Source organism: Uranotaenia lowii, chromosome 3, assembly GCF_029784155.1.
Source record: "Uranotaenia lowii strain MFRU-FL chromosome 3, ASM2978415v1, whole genome shotgun sequence".
NCBI lineage: Eukaryota > Metazoa > Arthropoda > Insecta > Diptera > Culicidae > Uranotaenia > Uranotaenia lowii.
The window spans coordinates 369746622-369773444 of NC_073693.1; the positions used below are offsets into that span (position 1 = coordinate 369746622).

The 26823-nt window shown below is 33.8% G+C and overlaps 1 protein-coding gene across 3 annotated transcripts in view; it reads left to right on the plus strand.

Annotated features, from left to right (window-relative positions):
- Positions 1–26823, plus strand: part of LOC129756576 (1-phosphatidylinositol 4,5-bisphosphate phosphodiesterase-like) — a 130203-nt gene that overhangs the window by 77389 nt on the left and 25991 nt on the right. For 2 of the 3 annotated variants that reach the window (XM_055753484.1, XM_055753482.1), the window contains exons 2-4: positions 10203–10455; positions 10625–10684; positions 11145–11282. In XM_055753484.1, the coding sequence (XP_055609459.1) occupies positions 10285–10455; positions 10625–10684; positions 11145–11282 (369 nt within the window). In that variant the 5' untranslated portion in view covers positions 10203–10284. Of the gene's footprint in view, positions 1–10202; positions 10456–10624; positions 10685–11144; positions 11283–24386; positions 24467–26823 lie in introns of all 3 variants that reach the window. The other variant, XM_055753483.1, reaches the window with a different exon arrangement.

The window sequence follows — 26823 nt, forward strand, 5'->3', positions numbered from 1 at the left end:
AAAATGAAAAAAAGGACAAAAATGACAAAAATGACAAAAATTACTAAAATGACTAAAATGACTAAAATGACTAAAATGACTAAAATAACTAAAATGACTATAATGACAAAAATTACAAAAATGACTTGAAGGCTTAAATGACAAAAATTACAAAAAAAAAACAAAAATGACAAAAATGACAAAAATGACAAAAATGACAAAAGTGACAAAAGTGACAAAAATTACAAAAAATGACAAAAATGACAAAAATGACAAAAATGACAAAAATGACAAAAATTACAAAAATTACAAAAATTACAAAAATGACAAAAATTACAAAAATGACAAAAATGACAAAAATGACAAAAATGTCTAAAATGACAAAAATGATAAAAAGGACAAAAATGACAAAAATAGCAAAAATTACATAAATGACATAAATGACAAAAAATGACAAAACTGACAAAAATGTCAAAAATGGCTAATATTGCAAAATTAACAAAAAATGAAAACAATGTCAAATATGACAAAAATGACAAAAATGTCAAATATGACAATAATGACAAAAATGACAAAATATACAAATATAACAAAAATGACAAAATTGACAAAAATGACAAAAATGACTAAAATGACAAAAATGACAAAAATCACAAAAATGACAAAAATGACATAAATGGCAAATATGTCAAAAATGACAAAAATTACAATAATGACAAAAATGACAAAATGATCAAAAATGAGAAAAATGACAAAAATGACGGAAATGACAAAAATGGCAAAATTAACAAAAATGACAAAAATGATAAAATGATAAAATGACAAAATGACAGAATGACTAAAATGAAAATTATTAAAATGAATAAAATAAGAAAAATGTCAAAAATTAAAAATGACTAAAATGACAAATGTGATCAAAATGACAAAATGACTAAGATGAGAAAAATGAAATAATGAACAAAAGACTAAAATGACTAGAATGACTAAAATGATAAAATAACATAAATTACCATAATGACGAAAATTACAAAAAATTACAAAAATTACAAAGATTACATAAATGGTAAAAATGACAAAAACGAAAAAAGTATAACAAAAATGACAATAATGACAAAAATTACCTTGATTGAAGTGACAAAAATTACTAAAATGACAAATCTAAAAAAATGACAAAAACGACAAAATTGGCAAAAATCGAACAATAACAAAAATGACAAAATTGACACAATTGACAAAAATGAAAAAGATGACGAAAAGGTCAAAAATTGCAAAAATGTCAAGTATCGTCTGTCGTTTATTAATAGCTTTAGTGAACTCTTACTTAACCTGATAGTTGATGTTCTCTCAACCTTACAAACAAATTTATAGATGACATCTATAGCGCGTTAATAAGCTGCTTGAGGAGTGCAAGATATTGCTGCATTCGCAAAAATCCCCTTCGGTAATTGTTCGTACAATTTACCTGACAGCGAAATGAGACGTGAGACCCTTCTACTCACCCGATAAGCCATACACACATCACCTGCGGACTGAATTGTTAGAGACAACCCTTGGCCTAGCAAATGATAGATGATTGCGAATCTCATGGAGTGGTAAATCACCCATGTCACTTAATATATGGAGGACGGAAGCCCGTAACCGCATCGTTCATTTTTTTTTTCTTGATACGCAACACCCGACCACAACAGAGTATATTTAGCGCACGTGAAAAATCTATTTTCCCGATAGTGTCAATGAGTTTACGAGCGAGCGTATCGTATAGTGAATGATTTTCGGGGGGGCTGCCGTTTTGTTACTGGTGCTTGAAATCTAATTGTATACCTCCAGCAGTAGCAGCCCCCGCCCCGTCGTGAGCTCTTTTTAAGTGTATCCGGAGATGCGGCTCAACGGAACGGAATATAATAAAACATCCGAAAACAACCCTCATCAAGTTGGGGGAAAGGCGATCAGACAGCTGCTGTTACACACATTTCCTTCACCCTTTTTTCCAATTCCCGGTGGGGTTCTTGGCGATATTAGCATTGCTGGGTGGCCGAAGCAATATTCAATAGTCAATGGCAATGAATGGTATCTCTACAACCTATTCCTACGAATGTAGCATACGTTAAACCAGTTGACGAGTAAATATGAACAAAATCAACTATTGAAATTGATTGCCAACTCTCGGCAATCGACTTGAATATGGTCCCTTCCTGGGTTAAATGTATTTAATGTGCGATATTGTTTCGTTTTTTGATATTCCGATTTTGAGTGAACCTTGCTTTGGTTTCGAAATCGAACTTCAAACTTGTCTATCAAAAGAAACTTAAAAGTGGATTAGTTGTGAGTCTAGGTATGTCAATCACAACCATTTACCTTCATTCAGCTGACAACTCTCTCAGGAATTTTTCAAGTTATCCATTATCTAATATAATCAAAATGATAAACCTTTTTGAACTCTTTTACTTACCTAAAGCTTTCGTGATTAATCAACACTGACACTAACACCAAGGAAAAATAACGTTGAAATTAGTAACGAGAAATGCAAAAAAAATCAATTAAGCTGCTCATTTGAAACATTTTATCACTTTTACCTTCAAAATTTAACATTTAGGTATTTGAAAAAAAAAACCGTTGCAGAAAATTTCTTTAACGTCATAGAATGACCATAGGAACGGTGGGTTTGGGGGTTAAAAATGCTCTTCTCTAAACTCAAAATTTTAAATTCTCAATCAAATTTTGATGAACGACTAAAGAGAATCAGAGTAACAGTCTCGACTCAGCACTAAAGCCAACACCTCGAAATTTTATCCCAGGTCCACAATTCTATTAGACTCAAGATTAGACTCACTAAGCTTACCAGATGGCCCAGATTTCGTCCGAATTTTTTCACTTTATTTGAAAAATCAAAGAAAAACATAAATTTCGTGCTCATAATATCTATTTTGGGTCCAAAACAATTTTTTTAGGCAAAGTTTATCCAAATAAACTGGACAATGTGTTTCTAAGAATAAAAACAATTTTTTTAGTTTTTTTTTTCTTTAAACTTTTAAATCGTGTGCCCGAATTTTGCAAGGTTATAATTAAAAATATCCCGGAATTTCCCTGCCCCGACAAGTGCGAAAAAATATCTGCTAAGCTTAGGGCTGAATCATTTCCAATGTTCTGGTTCCAAATGTTTATAAAAAAATCCGAATTTGATGCCTGTGGTCGGATTGTGGAATCTGTATCCAGTGCATTATTCTTGATTTTCAGTTCGGTTCACATTGGGACAGAATCCTGATTCGAATCTTGGTCCTGCATATAAATTTTCCATATTCGAAACTCATCATTCCTGAATATTAAAAAAAAGTCAAATAAGAGATCTCTGGTGAGAATTCAAAATTGCCACAACAGGCGAAACCCAATATTATTAAATAATATCTGAATTCGTTTTCCAAATTGTTTTCTTTGAAAAATCTTAATTTTAGATTTTTTTTCACAGGGTACTGAATCAAAGCATTTGAAAGATTTTCTTTAATTCAACCACGGCATAAGAAAAGTTCAGATATCGGTTATTCGATAGCAACTTACTATCCTCTTCAGTGAGCGTTTTCGATTCAATCAGAAACGCTCACTGAAGAAGATAGTAAGTTGCTATCGAAATACCGGTATCTGATCTTTTCTTATACCGTGGTTGAATTAAAAGGAGTATTTCGATTGCTTCGATTCAGTAGAATTATTCAACTAAGTAGGCTCACAACACATAAAAGAGTTTCACAGGATAATCATAATGAAATAAATTATTAAGAAAAATTTTGTGATCAAACCATATTCAAAACTAGTATAATAGAAACCACGAAACCATGAACGAGATTTGAACCAAATTGAAACGTTTTAGAACTCAGGCCCTGAAAAGTTCTGTGTGGACGGATTAAACCGACACTTGGCCGTCGGCATGTTGGCCAGCCAGAGCGAGAGCGTCCTGATTCAAGCGAGTTGAGAAGACAATTTGAAATTAAAAGGCGTGTTAAGAGGACAGCCTGAACATATTGATGCGAGTTTAAGCAACTTGAAAGGCCAGCTTGAAACTGGAAGGCGAATTAAGAGGAGAGCATGAGGGTTTTTAGTAACAATTTCAAGCGAGTTCAGATGACAGCTTAAATTTGAATGGCAAGTTGAGAGGACCGCCAGTGCTTATTGACGCAAATTTCAAGCAAGTTGAGAGGACAGCTTGAAACTGAAAGGGATGTTGAGAGGACAGCCTGAGCGTTTTTATTACAATTTCAAGCGAGTTCCGAGGACAGCTTGAAATTGCAAGGCGAGTTGAAAGGACCGCCAGTGCTTATTGACGAGAATTTTAAGCGAATTGAGAGGACATTTTCAAACATGTTGAGAGAACCGCCAGTGCATATTGACGTGAATTTGAAACGAGGACAGCTTGAAATCGGATGGCGAGTTGAGAGGACATCTTGAACATACTGACGCGAATTTCAAGCGAGTTGAGATGAAAAGCGAGTTAAGATGACAGCCTGAGTGTTTTAATTACAATTTCAAGTGAGTTGAGAGGTAAAATAAGGTAAATTTTCCATGTTCGAAACTCATCATTCCGGAATATTAAAAGACAATATTTGAAATAACAAACCATATTTAAGATTTGGATTTGAAATTTTTACTCTTAATTCTTAGGCAGAATTGAAACTTTATTCATTATTCGGTATTTTTATTCAGAATCACTAGTTTAATTACGAATAAATAATTGAACAAAAAAAACTTATAGAACGAACACAAACACATATATGATTTAAATAAAACTTAACATTTCCTCGAAGAGTTTCCTTTAACTTAACATTAAGGGGGGGGGGGGGTAGGGTCTAACACTTTCAAAAAATCGATTTTTTTATTTTTTTATTTTCTTATTGCAAAACATTTCAAGACTGTTGTGTCAAATTTTCAAGTCAATTGAAGCAAAACTGTAGAAGTTATAGGCCTTTATCTCCTCCTATCTAATACTGCAAGAAAGCAAGAGCAGAAACTTCAAACGCGGTCTTCTCGAAAGCACGTTTTTAAAGTCCGTGGACATCGTCATTTGAAAACTACTTATCCGATTCTTTTCAAATTTGGAACATATTTTCTACATATAAAATACCAGACACCAACGTTTTTATTTTTTGATTTTTTTACTTTGGGGGGATTTTAGAGGTGAAAAATGGCGGATTTTTAAGTGAAAAATCGTAGTTTTTACTTCAAACAGCCACAAAAATTTCATAAAAATATTTTTAAGTTAAATAAAAACGTTGGGGTCCAGAAAAACATCTATTAAAAATATTTTGCTCTGATTTTTTGACTTCAGATGATTCTGTGCTGAGATACAGTGTCCACCGCAAATCCTGTTTTCTAAAAGGCATCCTCGAAAATGCTCCGTCACCGGCTCATTTTTCAATATTTTTCTACGAAAAAATTACTAAATGTTCTTTTAACAATGCTTTGTATAATGCAAAAAAATTGAATACATTTGTTTGAACGATAGCTCTAGAAAAAAATCGTGAAAATGGTGTTTTTTTTATACCCGTTAGACCCTACCCCCCCCCCTTAAGCGTACATCTGTCGAGGATATGATGGCTAGCATCTTACAAATGCTAAAATCACCAAGCCACAGAATGTGTACTATGTATGCCGTGACCAAGAATCGATCTCATGAACGTTGGCTTAGAAGACTTGAACGCTATCCTCTAGGCCACGGGCGGCGGCCTAAAGAAAATTAGAAAATTTAAGATTTTTAAATAAGAATTTAAGAAATTCAAATAAGAGATCTCTGGTTGAGCATTCTGTTTTGAAATGCACTCTTTGGTTCATAATTATTGAAGTTTTTTGTTTGGAACTTAGATTCAGAAATCGATTTCAAATTATGATTTCGAAATTTTTTTAAAGCTTCAAAATGCAAAATTCAGATTCGGAATGAAAATTCAAAATTGACCCAAAAAACACAATCAAGTAAAAATCACTATTGTAAAATAAGATCTTAATTAATTTTCAAAATTGCTTTCTTTAAAAAATCTAAATTTAAATTTTATTTCACTGCATTTTCATGATGAAATAAATTACTAATGATAATTTTTTGTTGATAAAATAACTTGTAACTTAATCTTCAGGTCCAGGAAAATTCAGCAGGAAAAATATTTTATCATTAGTGCTTAACGTTATTTAGATTGTACATTGTAGATACTTGAAATACAAAGATTTAAACTAAAATCTAAATATATCGAATTTACGAAGTTGAAAAAATATGACAAAAATGACTAAAATAGCGAAAATTTTAAAAAACATTCTTAAATGATAAAAATGACAAAAATGACCAAAATGACTATAGGGAAAAAATTGGTACTAAATTGGAAAAAATTGCAAAAAAAATACATAAATGACAAAAATGATAAAATTTACAAAATGACAAAAATGGCAACAAAAATGAGAAAAATGCCACAAATGACAAAAATTATAAAAATGACAAAAATTACAAAAATGACAAAAATGACAAAAATGATAAATATGACAAATATGACAAAAAGGATAAAAATGACAAAATTTCAAAATGACAAAATGACAAAAATGACTTAAATGACGAACAAGACAAAAATGACAAAAATGACAAAAATGACTAAAATGACAAAAGTGACTAAATTGACTTAAATGACAAAAATGATAAAAATAACAAAAATAACAAAAATGACAAAAATGGCAAAAATGACAAAAATGACAAACAAGACAAAAATTATAAAATTTATAAAATGACAAAATTGACAAAAATAGACAAAAATAACAAAAATGACAAAAATGACATGACAAAAACGAAAAAAATGACAAAAATGACAAAAATGACAAAAATGACAAAAATGACAAAATGACAAAAATGACAAAAATGACAAAAATGACAAAATTGACAAAATTGACAAAATTGACAAAAATGACAGAAATGACAAAAATGACAAAACTGACTAAAATGACTAAAATTAATTAAATGACAAAATGACAAATATGACTAAAATGACAAAAATGACAAAAATGACAAAAATGACAAAAATGACAAAATGACAAAAATGACTAGAATGATTAAACTGACTAAAATGACTAAAGTTATTAAAATGACTTAAATGAATCAAATGACAAAATGACTAAAATGACTAAAGTGACTAAAATGGACTTGGTAGGCTGTGCCCGAGCTGACAGTAGTTTTTCTGGGAGCTGAATTTCGTTTTTCAGTTGAAGAAAAAATTGTGAATACCTGTGAATCTGTTTCAAGGAAAAAGGATGTTCGATCGATGTCCAGAATCGAAAATGTCGGTTGTGTTAACAGTTCCGTCTCGCTTTCTCGAATGGCTAAAAGTGTCTGGTGGTTGAAGAATGGCTTTCATCAAAGCTGATCCATGCCGGGAGCCAAAAGCTCGAAGATGGGATCATCCTTAAGATGAGCATTATTTTTGTCTTATTCATTTTCAAATCTCAAATATGTTAAATTATATTAGAGGGCATGTTATGTAGGCAAGTTTGCAGCATTATGTTCGAAATCATACCACAAAATCGTGACTGTACTAAAAAGAAAACGAGTTCACAGAGAATCAAATCTTTCAGATAAGTTGCTCTGTTAACGTAAATATTAGTTGTTTTTTTTTTCATTTGATACTGATAACATATTTTTACTATTCAATTATCTAACATGAATTGCATTGAGAGCTCAAACATCATGAAATCAAGTTAGGTTAGGATGTTAAGCAGAAATATAATAATCAGAAACTCATAGCATCTCTAATAATTTTTATCATAAATTATGCCATCTCACGGAGACAACTAATCAATCATAATAGATAAATCAGAAAAACATATCATTTGTAGATCAAAAATATAATTGTGTTAGGCAGTTCATAATAAACTCTTAAATATTGCATCAAACAAACTAATTTAAACAATTCAACTTGAAATTCATTATTTACTTAATTACCATCAAACCGACTAGCAATTTGTATCTCTTTTTTATCATGACCATATTATATAGAAACAGGAATTGAAACGATTTTTTTATTGAAATGTGTATTTATGGTCTTTCCCAGAAAAAAATGTAAAAAATGTAGGATAGGTATTACAAAATTGACACTCGTCAAAAGTGTTTCCTAATCATATCCTTTCACCCAAACCTCCAACCTGATTTTTTTTTGCAAGGATGCAGAGGTAACCTCGGTCCTAAAGCGCAATATTGATCTTTTATCCCTATCTCTCTTTTCCAAATCTATCTATTGACTACTAGGACGTGGCCGGCGTCGTTATTGATGTGTAAAGAGAGAGCATCAGTTTTGTTCATTGTGAATGTGCAGTCAATCCCAGACACCATTCTTTTAACCTCTGGACAAAATTGATGGCCTCGGTCAATCACGGAGTAGCAACCATTGGCGATGTAGAACTTGTTCTACTGAGCCACGCCAGCGATCGTGGAATTTGAAATGTGTTGATAAATTTGAAATAACGATTTTTTATGATTTGCTGTTTAATTTCATTGAATTGAATGTGGAAATAAATAATAATGTAGAAATTCTGTATACAAAAATATTATAATACATTTCGGGTTCAATGATTCAAGGTGGATGTGAGTAGTCAATTAAGCTAAGCTAAGCTAAGCTAAGCTAAGCTAAAATGACTAAAGTGACTAAAATGACAAAATTGACAAAAATGACAAAAATATCAAAAATGACAAATATGACTAAAATGACTAAAATGTCTTAAATGACAAAAATGACAAAAATGGTGAAAATGACGAAAATTATGAAAAAGAAAAAAAATGACTAAAACGACTAAAATTTAAAAAATACTAAAATGACAAAAAATACAAACATGGGAAAATATCGAATATGAAAAAATGACAAAAATGACTTAAATGAAAAAAATTTCAAAAATTACAAGAATAACTAAAATGACAAACATGAAAAAATTGAAAAAATTACAAAAATGATAAAAATGACAAAAATAAGGAGAAATACAAAACGACTAAAATCATCATAATCCTAAATCACTAAAACGTTTAAAATGACAAAAATGATAAAGTTGACTTTTTGGTATTTTTATCAATTTAATCATTTGTAATTTTGACTTTTTTGTTTCTCTATAATAATAGACATTTCCCAAGTAACACAGATTGTTTTGCTCTTCAGAACCTTTTAAAACTTAAATTTGGTCGTGTAGTGTGCGATAAATCTTGAATTGTTATTGGGGTTGTGTCGTTTTTCTTTTTATATTATTTTCCTCCATTATGTCACTTACGTGGTAACGTTTGCCATTTTTGAGATTTTCGTCAATAATTGTTAATTGTATTATTTTTGGTGAGAATTTTTTTTAAATCTCTTTACTATTGTCATTTTTCTAATTTTTGATCGGTTTTGAAATTTTTTATTTTTTATTTCGTAATTTATTATTTTTTGTCACTTTTCTCATCTTTGTCATTTTTATATTTTTTTAAATTCGTCATTCAGCACAGTTTTAAGCATTTCGGTTTCAATGATTTTAGGTGGATGTGAGTAGTCAAATAAGCTAAGCTAAGCAAAGCTAGATCATTTTTATAATTTTTGTTGGTTTGTCATTTTTTTATATTGACCATTTTTATCATTTATGTTATTTGTGTTATTTTTTTTAATGTAAAGTTGTTTTTGTTATAGACAAATCGTTCTGACATTTATTGCATTTCTGGTTGTTTTTTTTTCGTTTAATGAAATTTTCGAGCTAAAAAACCAAAAGTTTAAAGGCTTTGTTGGGAAAATGAGTTGAAAGTAATTGCGGAACCAATAGAAGAAAAACCTTGTGCGTAGAACATTTTTTTCCCAACTAGCGTTTTTTAATTTTCGGAATTTTTTTTTCAATATTTCTAAGGGCAGTTGACTGCTGTCGAAAGGTTGAATTTTCCTCATACTTCGTCTCGTTCGTGAACAATCGATGTAAACAATTTGCAATGTCAAGAACACATGTTCCGTTTGATATTTGCACAGCATGGGAACGAAACAGTACAAACGATGTTGTGATTCTTCTAGTGCCTTGTGCATTATCATTTAATATAAAGTCTCGGTACTGCTCGAAGAAAAGTATACTTACATTGCATTCAATCTGCAATCACGAATCATCATTCTTCAATTCCAATCATATTTAACCCCCCATGGTTTCGAAAATCCATTTACCTTTTTTTCGATTTCAACTAGCATTTTTTTTTTCTTTTCTCTCCAATTTCCCTACAGATCTCACCGTAGAATTTAAAACAAGAGTTCAACTACTCCCACTACTACCCACTTAGGATACCGCAATCATAATACTGCAATCATGACCAAGCGGTTCGAGTTCAATTGGCAGATTCCGGTTCCGGAGGAGCTCCAGAAGGGATGCGTCTTCGACCGGTGGTACGAGGACAAGGACAGCAACGACTTCGAGCCGGACTGCACCTTCAAAGTGGACGAGTACGGTTTCTTCGTCTACTGGAAAAGCGGAGGACGGGTAATGTTATATTTCTTCTTTAACTTTTTTTTTCTGAAAAATAAACCATTGAAAGATATGACTTTCACAATCTGCCGACTATAGCCGGGAGCTTAATTTTGTTTCATTTTTTACTTTTTCATCTCTCATTCAAAATTTTTCATCTTTCGTTCCCTCGGTGCGCGCCCAGGAAGGAGACGTCATCGAACTGTGCCAAGTCAGTGATATCCGAGCCGGAGGATTGCCTAAGGTAAGAAACCAGCAGAAGGAGCGATATCATATTTTGCCATTTCTTCTGTTTGGGTCTGTAAAGAATGAAAGCCTTGGCAGTTGTTTTGTTTGTTACGATGGGGCATTATTCATTACAAACTGCCTTCGTTTTCCAAGAATGGTCAGTCAAGCTGGGAACACACAATTCAATGTAAAGTAGCTGATGCTGGGAGCAAACGTTTAAAATTGATTTTGAAAAAAAAATTTCATCCTTCTCACAAAAGGTTCCTTCTCAACAATAGAAGATGATATACAGAACCGATTTTTATTGAAGCTCTAAGCTCTTCTTAAAGCTTGTTTAACATTGATGCGAATAAAGTCGTGTTTAGTGTTGAAATTGACCTTCAATCGAGCGCTTTTCCTCGCATAATAAAACCGTGACTAAGTTTTGTATTTTATCCTTGTTTTTCTCTCCTTTTTCACTCCATTGACGAATCCAGGACATGAAGCTATTGAATCAGCTATGCAACAAACACGGGGAAAACGTGGAGGAAAAATCCCTGACTATCTGCTCCGGAACGGATTATATCAACATCAATATGCAGCACGTGGTCTGTCCGGATGCTGCCACAGCCAAGGTATGTTCGGATGTGTTTTTTCTACTCAATTTCTACACCTGTTGTTGTTGCTGGTCCAACCAATAGACCAGAGCATCCAATCTATCCACCTGTTTGCCATAAGAATTCAATCGGTTAGGTTCGAGTACCAAAATGGAGACGCATGGTTAATAACAATTCAACTTCATCGACCGTTGTTTCTGGCCATTTCGTTGGGGTCATAAAAACCACAAAATAACAAAAAAAAACGAAAGTTTTTCATTCCATCGATTATTATTGAACATGGGCACGACGAGGGAAAATCATTTCTTGTCAATATTTAGATTCTCGTGTAGGGCTTGTTATAGGACCAGATTGAGTGAGCTGCAGTCAAACAATCGAGATGCGTTTTCATTTTCATCCTATGGTGGCCTCCAAAAACTGAATGTTTACACTTTTGCGTCTGCTCTGCGTGTACGTTACTCGTGTGGGGATGTGTTTGCATGTATGTGTGTGTGTCGAAAAGACATGTGTTTACTCTCATGTCAACGCAACTAGGAACAGCATCCATCCGCCCGCTGCCTCTGTCGGTATAAGCAAGGAGAAGAAATGTAGGCACGCAGCAAACATGAAGCCATCACTGTCGTCATCCTCCCGTCATTATCATCATCTTCTGAGAGTTTGTTCCATTCTAGTTCATACAAACAGTACATCGGTGGTTATGACTTCGTGCGAGAGCTACTTCCAGTGAAATAATTTTATCTTCAAATATCCCCCCACGTGACCGAATCCTCATTCGAGTGGAAACCACTGCTGGAGGAACCACTCCTCCAGTCCTATTTAATGACGAAGGTATGTCGAGGTCGTCGACGAGATGAAGAATGTTGGATACGACGACAATGATAACGAAAATCACACGTTACGATCTTTACTTTAACAAAATGAACAGTTGTACGCCGACCTTATTTCTTTGCCCATTTGGAGCGAAATTAGAAAAAAAGTAAGTTACTTAGACAAAACGTTCTGCCTAATAGACCAATAAAGACAAGAATTCTGGGAAGGACGGGAGAAATCTACGCAAAAGCAGTTTGATAGTTTGAATATTAAAAAAATTATATTGAAAACGATTGTTTGGATCACGTTAAACAATTTATCAGTCTTGAAATTTTGACCATGCATCAGACGTAGTAGGAGCTGAGTCATAAATAGATGGAATCTTTTTCTATGTGTTTTTTATGCTTGTGTATGTTTTCGTTGAACTACTAATCACTAATCAAAAATTAACTCTCGTGCTTAGGACTTAACCAAAAAGATGGTTAATCCACAATGTTGAGTCTCATTATCCCCTTTACATCACTAAGTTTTTCCAAGTAGATACTTCAAGTGGTTAATTCCAGACAAAAAAGTCTTGCTACACTAACTCGTCAACTTTCCGGCGATGAAAATGGTAAAATGTTACTCAAAACCAATTCAAGCTATATGTATAAGGAATATCTTAAGCCGCATATGACTGACACTTCAATAACGTTTCTCATATTCTTAGACGTGGATTTCGGATGACAGTATGAACACATCAAAAGTTACTTCATGAATGCCAATGATATTATATTCTGGCTTACCATCTAGCTTACAACTAAACTTTCTACTCGACCCAAACTCAAGCCACCAACGATGTTTTGAAAATAATTTAATGTCAACCATGTGTTGCATTGGGCAATGCTGCGTAAGCGTTGCTACCCATGCGGAAGAGAAGTAAAGCCCATACGCAAAGCGCGCATGCTGTTTGGTAAAACATGTAAATACGAAAAGGGTGTCAAAACGGTCTTGAGTTTATATTTTATGACCCAGTAAAGAATGCTTATGCAGTCGTTTTGAGTCTGCATGTTTTTACGTGAATGGTTGCACTTCTATGAAGTATGAATAATGAGTAGGGATGCTACACCATCCCCCTTTGGGAAGAAATGCCATTAGCATTTCTGTATAGAAAATTATCGTGGACTTGAGCTTGAATTTACAATTTTTTTTTTGTATAGTTTTACTAAAATTGGTTCTTGGTTTGCTTTAATCAATCTATTTTTGTGTACTATAAAACTATTGTTCTTTTCATCAATTAGTGTAACGTTTGGATGGTTCATGTTTTTCACTGTATATGGTCCTTTATATACAGGATCCAATTTATGCCTATTTTCATTTGTTATTAGTACTTTGTCTTCTAATTTGATTTCTATTGGATTTGCATTAGTTTCCTGTTTTTTGTTTTGTTTTATTTTCTGACTTTCCAAAAGTTGCTTTGTTTTCACACTTGCCGATTGTAACTTTTCTCTAAGCTCAAAATAGTATTGATCAATATTGTAATTTGGATCTATTGTTTTGGGATTCATTATTTTTTGTGGAATTACTGCTTGATGTCCAAAAATTAATTCAAATGAACTTAGAAGCAACCCCATCATGGGTTAGATGTAAAGCCCAATAACAGACTCATATCGTTTTAATATGTTTGCATCCTTCGGAGATATTGAAGATTGAACACATTTTTGCCTTTCTTACAGAAAGGTACAGTTCTAAAAATTCTAATGATCCGTGTATAGGGTAAATGTACCCGACCTTGGCACCTAAGGCATGGTTTACCCTTTTTTTCAACATTCCAACCTTCCTGTTGAATGCACCATAGAACATTCTTTGAAGAATTTACTTGCTAACTTGCTTAGAGTTCAACAAAAATATGTTTTCTCTATGGAACTGTCATTAATGTGAGCAAAATGCATGCAAAGTACTCACTGCGGTGCTCCAATTACTTGGCCGCCGTACCAATTGTTTGCCGTTTCGATGATCCGATTCTTGGCCACCAGCAATGTGCATTAGATCTTTACCAACAACGCTCAATTGACAGTTAACAGAATCGTTGGCTATTCTGAATATAAGGCCACTGACAGAATGACGTCAGCTGCGCGTAAAGTTCTATGCGACGATGGAACACCGGGCTTCACTCATACAACAAAAAGGCTTTCGAAAACATTGATGAAATTTGGTTGGAAGGGAAGCACAAAATAAGCTTTCATTTCAAAAAGTCGGAAGTCCAGAATTTCCGCAATTTTTTTTTTATTTTAAAAACTTTAAACTTTTTACTCATTTAAACAAAGTGATGATTATGAACACCTCAGGTTGTTTCTGAATATTAGTGTATGAACAAGAATCATTGGTTTATGAATGACAACAGGGGGGGCCGATTCAGAAACGAATTATGTCCACGAGTTGTTTGAACTTTCTCTTTTTTATTAACATTAAATCCCTTTGATGAAATCTAAACTAACATATTTTGTAAGCAAACTTTTTAAACTGAAAACTTCAAAAAATTTCTCCAATATGTATACAGTAAATTACTAATGAAGGACTGATAAAATTTGAAAAAAGCCAATCAATCTAGGAAAAGTATTTCAGATGGAATGGGCTTATCTTGACTAGCCCAGGTTTTCAACGTAGAGTTTTATCAGAAAGTTGGTGTGGTCCAGCTGCCAGAATATTGAGGTAAAATATCCGTATCTGGCCACGATGGATTCACATTCCTTATTTTTTAAAGAGATTTCACAGTTCACAATTTTTGCGAATTTTTTTGAGACAATTTCATCAAAATAAAAATCCAAAACGACTTGAACGAGAGTAATACTGAAAGGTTTGAGCCGTGTCAAATTAACGGGTTATTAAAAAAACGACTTGAACGTGGTTGTCGTCAAAGTGGTATTGTAACGTTGAATTGGAATATCTTATTTCGAACTTTTCTCAGCGATTAGATTTTTCCAAATATTGGAAAAATTGCTTAGATTTTCTCAGTTTTTTTGGAGAATTCCCTGTTTTCTATGCTAACTGAACAAATTCACGAATGCTAAGCCTGACAACCGATTCATTTACGACATTTCTATGGTTCTGTGCATCATGATGTGTTGTCATTTATAAATCATTGTTTAAATTATTCCTTTTGAGTTTGTATAGACCATAAGTTGATAGTAAAATATTCTAGGAGACTTGCGATTGCGACACATAGGGTTATTTTCACTACCAAACAACTATTTTCTAAGTTTGGCTTCATAAAGTAAGAAATTAAAAAATTCCTTGAATTGTATTTCAAAATTTTGCCCTTTTGAATTTGTTAGCTGAGATTATGAGCTTCTAGCAAGAGCCATTTCGAATGCCCGGGGCGTTGCGCAGTGGTTTGACACGCCAAAAAGAACGCAAAAAAAGTAAACCTTGCTAAAACATTTTTTTAATTCGACTCACATCTAATATCTCAAGGAATAATTCGAAAGAAAACGATATTTTTCTGAACTTCCAACTTCTGTTTCCAAGAATAAAATAAGAACAAAAATCCAAAAAATTAAATCTGAGTATATGGTTCCCAAGCAATAGAAAACGATTCCAAAACTCAATTAATTATGTATTTTATATACTAAAGTCATCAATTGCCATCGATCTAACAGTTTTTAGATAAGAAAATCATCTTAAGTCTTGTGAGTTGCTTAATTTCACTAAGTTTTTTTTTATTTCGAACCACTGTGTTCTGTAGGAGACCACGTGGTCTCTGTTCGGCAGACTGCAATGCAAATGCTGTTCGCACACATACCAATGTACCTTCGATTCATGGTTCCCAAATAGCGATTTTTGCATTTTCAATGCTTGGATATGACTTTTAATTAGTCGAATCACTTATGTTCTCCAACTTATTTCAAAGCTTAAGTTGATAGAAACGATCTTATCATACAACCCAATTAGTATGAAAACATTTGTGCCTAGTTTTAAATGATTTTTTAGGGAAAACATCAGCCCAAAAATTCCTCTTTAATGAACATGTATTTTTTCCAGCTTCCAACACTGGTGGTGTATTTCGATTGAAGTTGCATGCCAAGAAAAGGAACAAAATTAGTTTTAAATTTTTATTCAAAACCTAAATAAATATTCATTCTTTTGTCTTTCTAGTATTTTTTGATTTTTTGCTGAGTTTAACTGTAGGCATGAGTATTTATTGCAAATTTTTCAAATTAATGTCCGCATTTGAAATCGCATGTGAATTTAACAGTTGCACTAGAAAGGTGAATTCATCTGATTTTCATACGGTGATTTCCAACATAATTGCCTCGGATTCAGATCGAAAAAAAATTAACTACTTTAATAAAATACAAATAATTGAAAAATTCGATATGCACAAATTTGAAACAAATTATTCTCTTTGCAATTAAAATATGTTCAAAAATTTTTAGCTCAATTTGGACTTGAAAAACATGAAAAGACATATTGGCATGCCAAGAAAAGGACCATGCCAAAATAGGGCTCACTTACCCTATTAATGTGAATTTTTGTACCCTTTATTCTCCACTTTTGTTGCAAAACTGGGCTGCACAATTAAAATTATTTTTATCTTTAAAAATGCATTTTTTTTCTCTACAATCTATAAAAGATAAAAAAAACCAAATATTTTATAATTTTCTTTTTCATAGCAAATATCATCACTCCAAAAAACGTATCCACTTGGCTTGCTAGCAACATCCAGCAATCACTAATCGAGATTATCAAAATTATAACGCCATATTTTTGATGACGTCATAGACGCTTGCTATCATGCTATACAATTTCCCATAAGCAAAACTTTTGCCTTCGACTAAATGTCAAACATGACCATAATGACAAAAATACAAATTTGACCAAATAAGACGACAAAATTGCAAATTGCAGAATCGAGGTTTGTTTCGATTCACAGTTCAGCTTTCAACCGAACCGGTTTCAAACCTGCAGCCTGCATTCCCATTTTAGACAGTTCATATTGATGAATTCATCAAGAGGTACTATCCCGAAGTTAAATCATTCAACATAAGGACTTGATTCGAACATCGTATGCTACGATAGCGATTGTAAGTCCCATCCTTCCCCCAACGCTATAATCGTAAACACAGATTGTTCTAAGAAGGAGAAAACGAAACGGGGACATGGACGATGCACTTTATCTCATCTTCTCACATGCCGTTCGTGCTCAGGAAGCTTTTTTCTCAACACGAACTACCGGAGAGAATTTTGTTAGTGGAAGCAAATTGAAACAAACCAGAAAAATGCTACTCATTCGTCTCGAGCTTTAAGCTCTCAGGCTAGTTTTTTTTTCCTTTTCTTTTTTCTTCCTTTCGTTGCACCTTACATCGCGCGATGCAAGCCTTTCGTTCGCATCGAAAAACCTGCGCAATACGATTGTTCGGTTTTTGTTGGTGTAGGTGTCTAGCCTAGCAAAGGCGACGACGGGTTGGGTAGGGAGTCAATCCGAGCTGAACTGTTACTAAAGCATCGATCACTATGAATCTGCACGCACCGTTCATATACCATTGCTCTCCTAGTTGTTGGATCTGGAATGTGTTGACAGTACTTTGTTCGAAAATGTTTCCTCTATCAGTGCTGAAAATTTCATTACGATTCGTTTTGTTCCAAAAAAGTTATACGTGATGGAAGCCGCGAGACAAAAATAAATTTTTGACACATGTCAAAAACCCGACGTGGTCGCAAAATCCTGGCGCGAAATCCAAATCCTGGCCAAAAATTTTATAAAGCCACTGCAGTGGTGCACTGAACTGGTCGGGGTGATGTCCCCGACAAGTTCGAATTCGTTTTTGCCGATAAGTTTGCAAGAAAGTGTTTGACCTGGCAAGGTATTTGAAGCTGCGGACAAAAAACCCCGGTTTTTGTGAAAAAAAGACCATGGACTCCGAAATGTACAAGGAGGAGTGCCTGAAAAACCTTTTTCTTCCGTACATTAGATCTCACAAACGACCAGTTAAGCTTTCGCCAGATTTGGCAAGCTGCCACTACAGCAAAGAGGTAATAAAGTGGTATCGGGCCAACGGGTGGATTTTGTCGAAAAGGACATCAACCCACCCAACTGCCCTCAATTTCGCCCTATCGAAAAATTTTGGGCAATTGTCAAGCAGAAGATAAAGAAGAATGGTAGGACGACTCGGAATGCAACAGATATGAAGAGATTGTGGAACAAACAGGCAGCTGAGGTCAGCGAATAGGGTGTCCAAACTATGATGAGTGGTACTCGACGAAAAGTTAAAAAAAATTCATCAAAACACTATCGGAATATTTTTTTTTATTATTTTTCCTTTAAAGTGCAATAAAAACCCTACATTTTAAGTACAAAACATTTTTATTTCGTTTACATAGCTCCGAGATAGACCCGTTTTAAGGCGTCCAGATTCATAGTGATCCATGCTTTTGCTTAAGCCAATGGGAGATAAAAACCAAACAATAGCGCCACCAAATTTTCCATAGTAGAGTTTAGAGCATTTGGGAAGCTTTTGGTACCAAACTACCAAGCATATAATTAAAAGGTAATTAGCTACTCACGTTAATTTTTAATAGTAGGATAGGATCAGAAGGTTCTTGCAAGACACTACGACGGAGAAACATTAAATTTTTTACAAAAAAGTACGAAAAATGTGCAAACAGTTCTCACATAATAGTATGTCTAGGAGCGCATTTTCATAAATGGAATACAACACATGAATAAATCTATTTTATCCATTTTTTTTATTGTCAATTTAGTCAATTCCGTAAAATTTTTCATTTTTGTCGATTTTTTAATTTTAGAGAATTTTGTAAATTTAGTCGATTTTGACCATTCTCACAATTTTGCAAATTTGGTATTTCATGCCAATTTTGTAATTTTTGTCCCTAGCAGTTATCAATATTTTTTTTTTTTCAAAAAAATGTATGGAATTCTAGAAGAAGTCCTAAAAATTGATTTTACTTGCTTTTTAGAGTTCTCCGAATGAAAAAGCCATAGTAAAGTAAAATTCAAATTCATCGAAAATTTTCACCTTTTTGTTTACATTTTTTTCCTATTAACAAAACGTCAAAGATTCTTCTGGCATCTCGAATCGAGCATTTTTTGATAGTGTTTAAGCCAAAGCATAATTCGCTCAATTGCAAAATTTTCAATTGAGTATTGGTTAGAAAATTCAATGTTATTTTTATAAAAATTGATAGATTTTACAAAATTAACAAAAACGACACACTTGACAGAAATGACAAAATTGTCAAATAATACCAAATTAACAAAATTGTGAAAATGGATAAAATTGACTAAATTGACAAAATTTCTCAAAAATGACAAAATCGACAAAAATGACAAATTTGACGAAATTGACTAATTTGACAATAGAAAAAAATGACAAAATTGACAGAATGGACAAAATTGGCAAAAAATCCAAAAATGATAAAATTTACAAATTTGACAATATTGAAAAAATTGACAAAAATGACATAATTGACAAAATGGGTCAATTTGAAGAAAATGAAATAAATTGAAAATTGAAAATGAAAAAACTTACAAAATTGATAAAATTTACAAAACTGACACAAATTCACTTTTGTCATTTTTGTCAATTATGTTTATTTAGTCGGTTTAATCAATTTCTTCAATTTTTTCAATTCTTCATTTTTATCAATTTTGTCAATGTTTTTAATTTATTTAATTTTGTTGGTTTTGTAAAACAAGTGAACTTAATCAATGTGATCAATTTTGTCAGTTTTGTCACTTAAGTCATTTTTTTAAATTTTGTCAATTGGGTAATTTTGAAGATTTTTTTACATTCAGTCAATTTTGTAATTTTTGGCATTTTTGCCACAATTCTGTCAATCTCGCTACATTGACTTCAGTTTTGTCATTGATGTAAATTTTGTCAATTTGGTCAATTTTATTATTAATGTTAATTTTGTAATTTTTTATCTTATTTGTCAATTTTGTAAATTTTTCGAATTTTTGTCTGTTTTTCTAATTCTGTCAATTTTTTTTGTTTTGTTTTAAAATATCTCAAATTTGTCAATTTTAACAAAAAATCATGCAATTCACAAAAGTAATAAAATTGAAATAAAAATAATAATTAAATTGACCAAAATGCCAAAACGACTTAATTGAAATTATATCAAACATAAATTTTGAAAATTGTCGTACGAGTTTTTAAAATTAAAAAAAAATAAAGCTTAACTAAATTGACGAAAATGCCAAAACGACTTAATTGAAATTATTGACAAATCTTTCAAAATTGTCATAATTATCAATATTTTTAAATCAATTGTTCATTCGATTATTGAACCCTAGGTTACCGCATCGTATTTTACTTTTACGATTGTAATTTTACCCAATTATGTTTTCAATATACTCGTTTTCTTTACTTCTGAGGTCAATCCGGACAAAAGTTAAATTATTTGAACACACATGGTTGGACATCTGTTTTTAAATTGTACTCTTAATTTATATTTTTTATTTATTTATTTATTGTCTTCGAGAACAAATGTTTCGCACAGACTAATTATAATGATAGTTGCCTTAATCTATTTTTGTACACCTGTTTTGAGATTCCAAAATCGAAGATGCTAGCACATTGATTGAAGTAGCGGTTGCACGTGTCCAAAGGGTTGTAGAAACCATAAGTAGTCCGATGACCGGGAATCCAGAGGAACTGCTGATGCCGGAGTGACCGTGTAGGGGCGGACAAACTAACATTTTGTAGGAGTTCGCTACGAGTTACCATATGCTTTGACTTCAAAAAGATTACATTAAGATTATACTTATTTCGAAAAAATGTCATAGAAATGGAATCATACAGGATATTCCAGGAACCATTAATTCAAAAATCATCAATTAGTTGCAAATGAATTTATATTGAAAGTCTGATAATTTCCAAATGCTTTTATCCCATACACAATTTTGAATTTTTATTTTTTGAAACGATTTTGGATTTACTGCATTAGAAATTTTTTAACAATAATTTGATGATTCAGAATTAAGAAAATTATCATTTGTAGTTTATGATTTTGTATAATTTTAAAGGAGCGAAAAATCAACGTGAATTTGAGCGGCTTTATCGGTGAGCATTATAGATTTGAAATGATAGACGGATAGACCATAAGGTAGAGAGTTACTAAGGTGCAGTTTTTTTAAATCACTCAAAAAGTACCATTAGATTTCAAAATAGGGACTTGACACCTTCAATGAAGTTGTGTAGTTTCTCTCATACAGTAGGTCTTAACATTTCGTTTCGAAAAAGTAAAACGTTTTTTTCGTTTTTTGAAGTGAGTTTTTGAAAAAAAAACATGTTGTTTGGAAAGATAGAGCTTTGGCGTCTTCAACTAAGTTTTTTTTTTTATTCAAGGGTGTCCACGATGAAATTGCCACACACAAAATTGATTCGCAAAATTCGAGTTTTCATCCGATTGCCATCAAATTTTCAAGGATTGAAAAATTACTATTAAACTTAATTTTACCATTTTACTCGTATTTTATTAACAGTCCATACGCAAATTTCCGCACCTTGGCCTCAATCCCGGCCATAAGATTCTGCACAAAAGTTTTTTGCATGTAAACCCATACTTTCTTCGGTTCCTCGACTGTCTTCACTACCTTAGGTCGTTTAAGAAGGTGCTGCTTCATAATCGCCCAGTACTTCTCGATGGGGCGGAGCTCCGGATTATTGGGAGGATTGAACATTTTTGGCACGAAATTGACCTTATTGTCCGCATACCACTTCAGCACGTCCTTGGAGTAGTGGCATGAGGCCGAATCCGGCCAGAAGATTGTTGGGACGTTGTGGGCCTTCAGGAGAGGAAGCAGCCGCTTCTGGAGGCACTCTTTCATGTACACCTGTCCGTTCATCGTGTCCTGGGCCACGAAAGGTGCGCTCAGCTTCCCGCACGTGCAGATGACTTACGAAACCAGGAATTTCTTCGCAAATTTGGACATCTTCTGAGTGCGGACATGCTCCGGAACGCTGAACTAATTCTTGGCCGTAAAAAATAGGTTGCCGGGGATCTGTTTGAAGTCGGCCTTCACATATGTTTCGTCGTCCATGATGCAGCATTCAATTTTCGTCAGCATGCTGAGGTACAACTTCCTGGCGCGGGCTTTGGGGACCTTGTTCTGCTTCTCGTCGCGATTAGGGGCCTTTTGTACCTTTAACGTTCGAAGCCCAGTCTTAGTTTTGACCTTCTGGACAAAACTTCGGCTTAGTTGCAGCTTCTTAATCACATCCCGAACGGAGGCTTTCGGATTTCGGTTGAAGGCCCCAACTACGCGATTGTGATTTTTGGTGTTGTACGGAATACTTTTTCCTTCACTTCAGGGTTACCGATCGGTGGTCAATCGTTCCTCCTCCGCTTAATCACTCGACTCCATTTCCGCGAGTTTTGATCACAGGACTTTAAAACTTGCAGGATGTAAACAATGCACTATAAACTAAATCCACCCAAATTTTCATTAAATTTTACCCAACGGCTAAAAAGTTAGAGCAATTTCTTCGTGGACACCCTTTAATGATCTACTACTTTTTTGAAGACGTCAATGACGATTTTTTTATATGTGTATTTAAAAATATTAAACATTGTATAACACATTAGCAAGCTATTTCTACATTGAGGCCTTCAAAAAGCCGATGTTCACGTTTTCGAGTTTTAAACTACTGTGCGTTGGTTTGAAGATCTTCCATTGCTAATTCCACTTTTCTCAACTTTCACTAGTGTTATGACTACTGTCATATATTTAAATTTTAACTGATTTTTATCAAACTAAAAAAATCAAATCATTTTTAATTAACCATAAACAAGAATCATGTTCAAATTTCAATTTTGTTTTTATAGTATACTTACAATAAAAATTCCCCTATATTACTGCATCTCAAAGTCCATCAAACCTTCCCGTTGGTAAATGGGCACCTTCAGACATGTGTCCTCCGCGTGGTGTTTCAGGTTGAAATTCAAGGTTCACCGAGCAAATTATCTGCCATCATGGGTTATTATAACAAGTCAGAACAGCTAAACGCGCTTTCCCGCATGCACACACACACACACAAAACGACACGATCTCTAGGCTAGGAATGGCAATTTCTCACACATCGACAACGGCGGGCGGAGGCTTCTTGCTTTCTCGCTTGCATCCCGTGGTGTGGCTTTTAGCCTTACAAGCTGCTCTAGGGTGAGGTAACCAATTGTCGGCATTCCGATGAAGTTGAGGTTGAGTCAGTCCTAATTTCAGTTGAGACTATATTTAATATGGATGTTGTGGCCTGAATCCCAAAACGTCCACCCTAATGCTTTCTAGACTATGTCTATCGGCACTAGTTAGTACCATCTTTTGCCCTCCCCATTTACGCAAGAATCTAATGGAGCGAAAAGCCGCGTCCCGATGAACTTTGCCGTCTGATCTATGACGCGCATACTACCTATATAGATCTCTTCTAGGATGCCGTGGAGGTAAAAGGTTCAGTCAGGCTGAAAATAATCTCTTTTGTACCTACGTGCTGCGTATCGTTTCCCTACCAGTAGTGAAAGCTGTATCGAAATCTCAGAACGGGTTACGACCAAGTTAGTAAGGTATTAATCAAACTTCGATACGAGGAAAACTAAAATTTACTTTCTAAGTAAATTGACTCTTCCTGGTCCTTTCAGTCAAGAACGAGTCTTTACTAATTGTGTCGTCATGTGTAAATCAAGAAGGCATTCAAAACCTTTAAGTTCTTGAGACGTTCTTATAAAAGCATAAAGGATAACACGGTAAAAATCAAAACAAAAAGAATCGTTGTGAAGTAGCATCAAACGATGACCGACTTTTAACCTGAATTTGATTAAGATCTTAATTGCCGAGTATACTACACCACCAAAGTAAAAGATCAGAAAGATGACAAACGATAATGATGATGATGATGGTGATGGAGGTGATGATGGCAGCTCGTTAGGGGAAGGTATCGGGCTACTTTCGTCCATCATTCGTCTGGCTGCTCCCGATGGTCTTCCGGGTTGTGTACAGGTGCACATAGGACGAAATTTGCTCCGATGAACGGAAAAGATAGAAGCCCATTCAGCTGGAAAATGTATCCATCCGAGCATCCTTCCTTCTATGCGGGGAGGGCAAAAAACGATCCATCGAAGTTGATTGTGAAAATAACCATGCGTCTCCATCGAAATACACTGAAAAGAAAAAAATATATGTGAAAAAATGTAAAGCAGAAAAACAAAGAACTAAAACAAAAAATCGCACCAAAGAAAAACAATCAATCACGATTAGACTTTCCTTTGTTATTATCCTCTTTCCACCGTCTTCCTTCCTCTTTTTTAACCTAGATTTGGGTGGACGGATTAAGAAAAATTACCCACAACGGAAAAGCTAACAATTTCTGTCCGATGACTGCGCTCAAGAAGCAGTAAGTTCCTCCATACGGCTCCTATCACACTGCATGATACATTTGCATGATGTTTTTTTTTTTTTTTTTGGTTTACAGAATAGTTTGTAAACATTTTTCGCATTCTTAACCCATGGTGATGGTATTTTGAGTTTTTAAAACTTTAAAAATTTCGTTGGTTTGCGGTACAGCTTCCGGTGTCATTTTTTCTTCGCCTATTATTACCTACTGCATGCGATTTTTTTTTGTCTGTATACATTGATAAATATCGATTCCGAATTTAAACTCGATGTTTTTTTTTTTAATTTTTTCCACGACTTAGTCGGCTTTATATTATGTTCCTTAATCATGTAAATTTAAAAAAAATATCTTTAAAAGATCTCAAATCCAACGAAAACAAAACTGCATTTATACAAAAGTAACTCAAACGTAACAAACGGTAACAATGCTTCAGCTAATTTCAAAATGAAAAGTATCCTCCGGAAAATCAGCACCCGAACGACCGGAATCGATCTGTCAATACTTTCTAACACTGAACAAGAAAAACACACTAGTTCTCACTAGGAATTTTCCGCCTGCTTGATTTGTTACACTGCAAATTTTCAAAAATGACATATATTTAATAAAGATTTTGGGGAAGAAATCTGTAGAAGTGAAATAATTTTAAATCCAAATTAGGACTTAAATTTATTTTTTTGTAAACCCGTTATTCTATCGAATCATATCCTATTGAAGTTTAAGAGTGCATTGACAATTTACTTTTTCCATCCTTCTCTCCTCCTTCCCTCAAATGATGTGCTAAACATGTACACATTCATTTTCTCAATCTCAGCAGGCAGGACATTTTACGATGGCTCCACCCAGCCCAGCATGATTGATTCGTTCCGCACAGTTAGCAGCAGCAGTAACCGTTCCTCTTTTTTCATGGTTTCCTTCGATATTATCCTTCCAACCAGAGCAACCGGTGCGAAAACGATGTTCCTCCGCCTGCCTTGTGACTTGTGACAGTTTAAAATTTCGATTCTTCTAAATGTGGAGACATGGGGAGGAAAAGAATCTAAGCAGCTTTGTCAACTGTGTCAAATGACAGAAAATCTGTCAAATTCCATTCAGAACCTGTCAAATATCACGTGACCGACGTCACAGTCTTTTTTGTGCTAACGAAACGATATTGAAGTGGGCCCTTGTTTGATACGATTTACATTAATACTTAAACGATAGAAAGAATTGAATGTCTAAGTTATCGTTTCCTGTTAATCATTGCGGAAAAAAACAAACAAACGTCTGTGAGAAAGCATCTACCTACTAAGCAGAGATAGAGGCTTCTGAAAATGGGAAACAATAAGATTGTAGCAACTCGGTTTAATTTCTTTTAATGCAAATACGACGAGGTGTTTTTGAATGTCTGATTCAAACTAAAAACCTCAATTTGAATGAATCTATAATTTTCCCTAGTATAATTTTCCCCGATAAGCGTGGGAGCATCTTTGACAATTCTCAAATCAAGATTTTAGGTACAAATTTCGATAGCATATTTTCATATGAATCAAACTTATTTTTTATAAAATTTAAATATAGTAGGCAGTCGATTGTTTTTTGTCACCTTTTTTTTGCCCTGTAAAAAACCGGTTTCTCGGAAAATTACCGGCTCCTTGTCAATCGGCAAACGGAAATTCAATTATTGTTCACTTAGCCATCCATCCATCCATCCATCCACATTCGATTGCTCTTGAACGACAAAACGATGATGCGCCACACGCAGTAAGCCAGGCTGGGCGCAAATCGGTTTCCGTTTCCATGGGTGTTTGTCACTCATTCTCGCTTGGTGGCTGACTGGCTGGCGGGCGGCGTTTAACCGCAACACACTGACTGCGAGTTACCTACGATGCCACGCCACACGTTCGCCGTATTTATGGTTGTTGATAATAATCGGATCTTTTCCAGCCTACCGAGGCTGAAAATGTCTATTTTGGGATATAGAATGTTCTGGTTGAAAAAAAAAACGTGTTAATTTGATACGTAACGTCAAACTGAGATATCAATTAAAACACTCATAGAATAGAAACAACAGCCCTGTTTCCACAAATCAGAAATCCACAGGATGCCAATATAGATAGAAATGTTAATAAATTTGAAAGTCAATGCGGGATTTCACTTCTTGGCCTTCGATGAATGCTCGGTAGTTTTATTTTTTTTTTTTTTTTAGATGTATCCTCGAAGACCGGTATTAGTCAGTTGGTTCCAAACGATCTTTCAGCGGAACGGAAATCTTGAAACGCAGAAAATGAAGATATTTTGTTTATACATGTCAGTTTCCAAATATACAACATGTGAACATTTTTATAAAATAATTATTTCAATAACTTAACATTAAAAAA